General features: G+C 40.7%; 2 protein-coding genes and 1 non-coding gene across 3 annotated transcripts; 1 reads left to right on the top strand and 2 right to left on the bottom strand.

The window, feature by feature from the left end:
• Positions 1–1245: 1245 nt before the first annotated feature.
• Cbr-dnj-5 lies at positions 1246–6669 on the top strand (the record flags this gene model as incomplete). The annotated part of the gene is made up of 13 exons (XM_045242081.1): positions 1246–1548; positions 1604–1768; positions 1819–1956; positions 2004–2226; positions 2393–2631; positions 2746–3118; positions 3166–3836; positions 3881–3997; positions 4297–4464; positions 4516–4617; positions 5606–5677; positions 5729–5840; positions 6563–6669. 13 exons carry the CDS (start codon positions 1246–1248, stop codon positions 6667–6669), a joined length of 2790 nt encoding a protein of 929 aa, XP_045094475.1.
• A 424-nt stretch (positions 6670–7093) lies between these two features.
• CBG11167 lies at positions 7094–7341 on the bottom strand (the record flags this gene model as incomplete). The annotated part of the gene is made up of 2 exons (XM_002630390.1): positions 7094–7245; positions 7287–7341. The coding sequence occupies 2 exons, from the start codon at positions 7339–7341 to the stop codon at positions 7094–7096; spliced, it is 207 nt and encodes a 68-aa protein (XP_002630436.1).
• On the bottom strand, positions 7266–7347 carry CBG28601. Its single transcript has one exon. It is a non-coding gene (tRNA).
• Between the last annotated feature and the right edge of the window lie 1328 nt (positions 7348–8675).

The raw sequence follows: 8675 nt of genomic DNA, 5'->3' as shown, positions 1-8675 counted from the left end.
AAAAACTGCAAAAGTTTTGAAAAAATCAAAAGATCATGCATAAAGAAAAGCGTATCAGAGATAGCTGGTATTACTTTTGTAATACTTTTCCCGAGGAAGATCTCCCAGTTCTTCCAGTTAATTAGGACGCGGNGCATATCGTACGATATTGGGTGTTCGTAGTATGCGCTTGAAACCCTTTCGTAATTTTTTCCCACAGTCTTTTTCTTTGAAACCAAATTCAGCCAGAGAAAAAGAGGACCAATGGGGACTTCCAATAGTTCGTTTCCTTAGGCTTCGAGAAAAAGAACAGAAGAATGGCCTGCTGGTTGGCCCCAGCAGTACATACAAAAGACAATGAAGAAACGAGACGCAGAGTGTTTTGTGAGGAGTAGTCGGTGTGAGTGTTGTGTCAGTGCGTGTGTGTGTGTGTGTGGTGTCTCTCAATGTGTGTGTTGTCAGTGACAGAATAGTGTGGTACCTGTGGAGACGCAGCGAATTTCGGCCCGGGTCGCTCGTACGTCTGTGTCGACGATCTTTCGGCTCCTTCTCTCTACCCCAGTTTATTTCCTTCTTGTTACCCGGGGGCTCTTCTTTTTTTCTCTGTCATTATAGAGCTAAGATTTATGAGAAATCAAGCCTTTTTGTTCATACTTTGTTCAAGTTTTGGACTCCAAAATATCCAAAACACCTGCTTCCTGAACTAAAATTAATAGACAGCTGCAGATTGCAGCTGCAAATTGCATATGAAAAAGTAGGCCTTTTTTTCATTCTCTTCCAACTCATTATTCACCAAATGCGCTCCAGAACATTCCATTCAAAAATTTCGGCGCGCGGGAAGTCGGGTCGTTTGAATTCGTTTTTCCTCCAAATTTCTCATCGCATTATCCAAACGAGTCCTAATCGAATGAGAGCGATTAGGACAATGATTCCTGCCATAATTTCATCAGTTTTCTTTTTTGAAAGGGCTTATCAGTTAACAATGATAAGAGTATATGAGCTCTCCGATCCACTAAAAACCCATTTTTCCTTCAATTTAAATCGAGCGATTTCTTTCGCAATTAAGTATGACCACTTTTTTTTAACCAATTGGAAGAGTTTTTGCTAGGATTCTCTCAACATGTGACATATTTTGACTGTCCGTCCCCGTTTTCGATACCATCTCAGTTATTCGTTTTCGTTTGAACATTTGCCGATTTCCTCGTTCCAATTCGAATCAATAAAAATCCTCACCTCTTCCGTTTACAGATGCATCGATAAGGAGATATGACAAGTGTCGACGATCCAGAGAAACATTTTCTGGGTAATCTTCTCGAAGATGATCCGGGCTCAACATCAGCCACGGGATCTCGTGTCGTAGGGATGAATGCACCCATACCATCAGCTAGTCCAATAGCACCGCCAGTGACCAATGTTGGAGCTATCATGCCTCCGATTGGATCAATGTCGGGATCATGGCCCGAACCTCCACCGCCATATTCACCGCCACTCGAACCGTGGGCTTCAAACGTGAATACGACGCTCCTAGGCTCGACTGCGGTTCCGACTCAAAATTGGTTTCCTTTCACGGTGAGTTTCGTTAGAAACGACTCGTTTCTATTTCCATCTTATGAAAATGTTTCAGGACCGAAAAGAAGCATCTACAACTGACTTTTTGAGTTCTTACAACATCAGCGGAAGTTCAACGCCAATAACACCGTCTACTCCAACGAGAGTTCCACACTTTCCATCTTCGCAAGTCCACCATTACCATCATAATCTTCACCATCATACTCATACTCACAATGTGGTAATTTCTATTGTCTGATCATTTCTTAACTGAACTCTCCACCTTCCCAGGTTCAAAATCACTACTTTGGTGCTCCACCGCCAGGTTTGGAAAATCTGGCTCCGAGAGCAGCTCCAGCAGCTGCTTCAGTGTCGCCAGCCTTGGAAGCATCCAGCTGGGATTACACAGGCCTCGAGAACATCAATATGGTTTGAGATTCAAAATTTCGCTGTATTATCCAATAACATAGTTTCAGAGTACGAGTAGCGTGTCATTTTCGGACTGGAAGAAGGAAAATATGAGTCAAGCGTCTCCGGAATCCACAGCCGTTTCTGAATCCTCGGTTTCGTCTCATTCTGTGAATCAGGAGATTGCGAACACTCATCCACCGTTGTCGCCTTCAGAAGTGGTAGAAGTTGCCAAGGAGAAGAAACAAATCTCGAGAAGTTATGCGGATCATTTGTCCAAATCGAATTCAGGTTAGATGATGACTCCTGGACGTTTCAGAACCCGACGTTTCGCAACCACGACGTTTCAGGTGTGCAAAACCCACTATGCAAAAATGGAGGAAAGTTCTGAAACGTCGTGTTCTGAAACTCCAGGACCCTAGATTATCACAGAAAAATACCTGAATTCCTTTTTCAGCGACTCCGAAACGAGGTGGTTCAGCAATAGGGGCAGAGAAAAAGCAGAAGCAAGAGCTAGCCAAGAAGACAAGTAATCAGTTGCCTCTTGAAAATGTGGCGACACGAATAGTAGTCAAAGGCCAACCTCATTCTGCTCCCGTAGTTTCCAGGATGCCATTCAGCTATCGTGATGTTGCGGCTCGTTTAGAGAATCCTCCATCGTCAATTCCTCAGCACCTGGATGAATCTCAAAGAGAGGTATACTTTGGTTTATTCACTCCGCCCCTTGACATCCGCTCTCACTTCTAGTGACCGGATATGCGACTTATCCGCTCAAGAGTTTTCCCAATGATACGAAAATCAATGTTGCAGAAAAAAGAAGAGACATCGACGTCAGATTTGAGAGCAATTGATTCAAGAGCTGTCGCGTCCAAAAACAAGGGGAATCTCCACGGAGCTGGAACTACAGCTAATTCGTCTGAGAAGAACGAAAACAATAAGAAGAATCGTGTCGACAACGAGTTCCAAAAGATCAATAGTCGGAAGAATAAGAAGGAGAAGAGTTCGAGTGCGGTTCCGGCACCCTTGATTTACGAGGGTGTTCACCCTGTCGATGCCTCATCTCGGTACGACGTCCTCAAGAATCTTGAATCTCCAACTCAGCACCGTAATGATAAGAAAGCTGCGAATGGCAGACCACCATTGATTCAAAAGATTTTCTCAAGATCCAGCTCGCCAGCAGAAGGTAATCGGTCTATTTAGTTTTCGTTTTGAAGTTCTATGAATTTTCAGATATGATTGACACTGAAGAAGATGATGGGCAAAGAACTCGGTCGGCTTCAACACCTGCTAACCAGAATAATGGTCAAAAGAAAGATCAAAGAAAACGGACGGTTCAGGCTACGCAGCGTCGGAGAAAAGGACGAAAGGAAGAGCCAACATGGTTGGAGAAAGCATGGAGAACTTTTGGTGAGATATTTCAAACCAATCATCGTACTACGGTTTTTTTTCCAGTTGAACTATGCTGCTTCATCTGGGAACACATTTCGTTTTCCCTCCAATGGACGTTCATCCTCATCGTTGAAGTGTGTCAAAGAATCGCCGACCTTTTCATCAGTTCCGGAAGAAGCATGTGGATTACAGCTTGTCGAACGATTCAAAGCGTTTTTCTTATTTTCCTCTGTACGATGTACCACATTTTCATAGCGATCAAGGGATTCTTCGTTAGCACACTTGCCTTTCTGAATATGATTGCGAGTGACGATGACGAGGTCACAGAAAAACTCAGTTGGGGTCTCAAAAAAGAGATTCCTATTCCCACGGTGGCGACAGAGTTTGCGGATCGTCTCTCTCGGGAAACTGTTAGAGATGCCTACTCTGCCCTCGGACTTCGTAGCGACTGTTCAGATGACGACATCAAAAGAAACTACAAACGATTGGCGGCTCTCGTCTCGCCAGATAAGGTACTCTTAAGAAAGATGAGAGTCACTCTAATCTGGGTTTTCAGTGTAATTGCGATGGAGCCGACGAAATTTTCGAGCTTGTCACTATGGCGTTGGCTGCAATCGGAAACAAGGAATCGAGATCTGAATACACTGTCGAAAATTCGAAAAACAACGAATATGTATGTTAATCAGTGTATCTTTTCGACACGGCTTCGAGAAATTTTTCGAAACGAATACATATCGACACGATGGCCTAACTTTTGCATGTTGGGTTTTCTAGGCCACCAGCTAATTTTGGCATAGAAATGACCTAAGATGACCCTGGTGTGTTTTCTAGGTTATTTTGACATGGTGGCCTAACTTTTGCGAGTTGATTTTTCTGGACCACCACGTAAAATGGCCTAGACAACACACCAGATGAGTATCGGGACCTTTCTAGATTAATGAATACGCGTTCTTCTACTATAATGATTTTCAGCACTCAAAAATCGTAACTATCTGGAACAAGTTGGCAAAAATTATCGAGGATGCTCGCAACACGATCTTCTGCGATTGTGACGAGACACACTTCCGCATCGCCACCAGAATTCGTCCATCTGAAGCAAGATTCTGCAAACGGTGTGGTGTTAATCATCCAGCTAAGCATGTCAGTTTTGTTCATCAGGAATTTCAAATCTGAATTTTCTTTTTTTTTCAGAGTGACATATGGGTTGATAAAGGAATACTAGGAATCAATCCAACGTATTACACTTGTACAGACAATGTCGTGTACAATATCACTTCCTGGGCAACTTGCAAGGTGAGAACAATATGAAAAACTATCCTTTCTTCCGGAATGCCGCATGTTTGGCTGCAAAGAATTTCTGAATTTCTTCCGGGTTAACTTTTCTCTTAGCTTGTTGCTTCGCACAAAAATAACGGAATACCATAACCCTTTTAACATCATAGCACTAACACAAGTCGCAATTAACCCTGAATAAACATTCTCCTCGCTATGTTTCCCCAAATTAACATTTTATGATTCCCATATTTTCCCCATCCCCCATATATTATATCCTAACTTGCAATCAAAATTTCCTCAATTTGGAGAAGAGCACGAAGACTTTGCACCTGTCAGCCGTGAACTGCCGATGGACCAAGGAGGAGCAGAACAAAAGGTTTGCCTGGTTTTCTACTTTTTTTGTATAGTAGTTTGAACTGAATTCTCACTTTTGGTGGTGGTAGTGGTGTTTATTTGTTAGGTTTGATCATAACTTCTAACAGGAGAAACAAGCGCAAATAGCCAATGTTCCCCGTCCAAATGCATCTCCGATCAACGTTCAACGTCTTCAGAATCCTCACTTTCACCAATTTTAATTTTTCCTTGGTTACCGATGTACCTTCTCCTTCTTATGTCATTTTTTCCGTTAATCTGTACATGCACCCAGTGAGTTTTTCCTTTTTTCACTCCCCGTTTTCACCGAAACTCTTCCCACTGGTTAACTTTTACTGTGTAAACCTTTGTTCTGATCTACATCATTCTTCTCACACCATTATTTTTACCTGTCGTTTTGTCTAAATATCTGTGCCCTTATCTTATTTTTATCCTAAGTTTCTCTATATGCGACTTCATCACTATATTCTCACACACACAATATATCCTTATCTCTTAATCCATGCGTTTTTTGCACTGAGTGATTGTGTTTGGGTTCTTTCTAATCGCGAGAGTTTTGGTGTTGTGTAGTTAAATCGAAGGTGGTGTTCGCACGAAAATGCATCGATTTGGAATTTCAAAATTCGGTTTCCAGAGCCAGAAAGGAATGCTCAAGAACATGCGAGCATACACTCACCATGTGCAGTATCGACTGCTGTCACCAATGGTAAGAAATTAGACACCAAATCTAAATTACAGTGATTTGTACCCTTTATAGAGCAACGACTACGACAATCAATCATCCCAATACTTCAACTCCCCACTCAACTATCCAACGTCTTCAACTGATGCCCGTTTTTTATCTGATCTACAAGAAGAGTATTCTTCTCGTGAGTGCCTAACAAAAAAGATAGAAAAAAAATGTAGATTCATATAGAAACAAGGAAAAAGTTTTAAAAAAATGGTAAAATGACGAAAAAATCGCTTCTCGCCTATTTCTGGGAACTTCTGGAATGTTCCCGCCAAAAATTTATTTTTTTATTCGATTTTTTGGCAAAAGTTTTAGACCTTTTTTGGTTTTCTAGCTATTTTCCAAGGTTCTTTATCGATTTTTCCGGTTTTTTTGTCTAAAATTTGATGGAACGGTATCAGTGAAGGTTACTGTAGATTACTGTAAAACCTTTTGTTGCTATTTTTGGCAAACACAATCACAGAAAAAAAAATTCTTGATTTTATAGGCAAAAAAACTACAAAATAGAACGTTCTCTACAGTAATCTTCGCGCGAACACCATGCTGTCAAATTTCGGACAAAAAATTCGGAAAAATCTGAAAAGGTCTATAAATTTTGCAAAAAATCGAATGAAAAAGCATTTTTTTTCTTTCGAAAAAATCGCAATTTTTCGAAGTTGTCAGTTTTGGCGGGAATTCGACAAAAAAGATTCGAGAGCATTCCGGAAGTTTCCAGAAATGGACGAGAAGGAAGATCTGAAACTTTCGCAAAAAATCCATGAAAGTCTTTTTTTCTCTCGAAAATTTTCTTTGACGGGAATCCAGGATCGTATTTTCAGCTTCAGGACCTGGCATGCTCTTATAATATAGCAATTTTTGCAGTGCTCCGTCAACGCAGTCTCGCTCAAATCTCGTTCAAAACTTGTGAACCACGCGAAGAGGATCGTAGTAGACGTGCAGCCAATCGACGACAGAAGCGGTGGCGATGATCCATTTTCTATCATCTAGAGTTCCAATTATATCATCCTATTATTACAATTGCATTTTCAACGTTCATTTAGGCCATTTTTAGATACACGCGTGTCTATTTTATTTGATCTGTCTGCGTGCATACTGTGCGTGGATATATACTTTACTTTCTTCAACCGTTTATCTGGCATTTAAAAATGTATTATCCTTTCCTATTGTCTTTTCAATATGCTTCTTTCTTTTTGTACTTCAATCTAACTCGTTTTCCTAATCCTAATCTCTACTCTCTTTCTTTTAATTTTTTTTTCTGTTTCTGATTCGTATAATTGTGCTGCTTCTCCTGCTTCTTTCCTTGTCGTTTAACGTGTTTCTTTTTCTACAATTTTGCGAGGCAATTGTTTTTTTTTTTATGAATGATTCATTGATTTAAATAGAATTTTTAGATCAACCTTCTTCACTTGAATCCTGCATGTCGTATCCCTGCTTATTGCAGTGATTATCAGCACACATGCAAACGGTTTTCGATCCTCTCTGACGGCATCCAGGGGACGAACTTTCCTCAGCACAGCCGCCTGACTCCTTTTGGTTTAGTCCATCTAAAAATTAAAAAAAGAATTGATGAGAGTGGGATTCGAACCCACGCCCCCGGAGGGACTGGTGCCTAAAACCAGCGCCTTAGACCACTCGGCCATCTCACCGACATATGCGGTCTAGTCACTATGCCATGATGAAAGGACGAGACTTGGGGGAAGAGACAGAGAGTGGGAAGGGGTGAGAGGAGTGACTGGTTGTGTGTACGCTGTGGATGCTATTCCCATCTAATTTGGAGCGAACACGAAAGTGCATAAGAGACACAGAGAATGGCTTAGGAAGTAAGAAAAAAGGAGATGTGGAACCCAGGACGAAAGCTAGAGTAGCCGGATAATAAAATTCCGGAATTTTTTTGCAGATTTTCGAAAAATTTTCTGTTTATTATTCGCAAACAGGTCGGAAAATAAAAATTCTGATACTGAAAAAACTGACTGAAACGCACGGAAATCGATAAGATCAATTCGGAAAATAAAATATTTTTCCAGGTTACGGTAGTCTTTTTTGTGGCCAAAGGTCCCACAACGACAACTACCGTAACCTAAAAAAAAGCCGCGCCACTAGTGTTGCTCTTCCACAGCTCCGATTTGTTTTTGTGCAAATAAAGCATATTTTCTAGCGAAGCCAAATCTAATGGGGTCATATGTGCGAGTAGAATGAAACTACCGCATTTCCTCTTTTAGAAGACCGCCCATACCGTCATTTTCGAGTTCAATTATATTGGTTCCTGTGATAGCTATCAAAAATTTGTCAACAGATAAAATATTGGTGATATTATGATAAACATTTTATCAGTTGGCAGTTTTCTGATACCTCTTATAGGAACCGAGATAATTGAACTCGAACTTGGTATATTTTCCAGGGAAAAAAATCCATTGGGGTTTTTGATGTGCTAGTAGAATGAAGCTCAAAGTAAACCGCTCACCTTTAATTTTGTATTCATATTCACACCCAAAAACGCATGATTTTATCGTTGCGAATTCGCTTTTCGAGAATTTATAGCAATCATAACAGATAATACAATCAATAAGGACATTTATAATACAGACAAAAATAAGAAATCGCATTTCTAGGCGATCAGAAAATGGAATCAGAATTCAACTACGGTTTCTGATTTTAAAACGGTCTAAAAAGGCCAGAAAAAGGCCAGCCGACGACCGTGTCTTTCGTGTAACCGACACGTCAATGGTAAAAGTAAATATAGGTCAAGTTGAGAGGTAAAATGAATTATTGACTGAAGAGCTCTCTTTTGAGTTGGGAGGTTTGAAGAGTATGATCAAGCCATTCCAACATCTGATAAATGAACTGTGAGAAGTGGCTGTGAAAAAAGAGGATAAGAGGATGAGACAATAGAAACAACTTTCAAGGATGACGTGCTACACACACTAAACTCATGTATCTCGTTTGATTATTTGACCTCATTTGTTTATACAGTACT

This window comes from Caenorhabditis briggsae (assembly GCF_000004555.2).
Source record: "Caenorhabditis briggsae complete genome, chrII, whole genome shotgun sequence".
Taxonomy (NCBI): Eukaryota; Metazoa; Nematoda; class Chromadorea; order Rhabditida; family Rhabditidae; genus Caenorhabditis; species Caenorhabditis briggsae.
The sequence above is the reverse complement of the archived record's forward strand: the minus strand, read 5'-3'. Positions and strand labels throughout refer to the sequence as shown.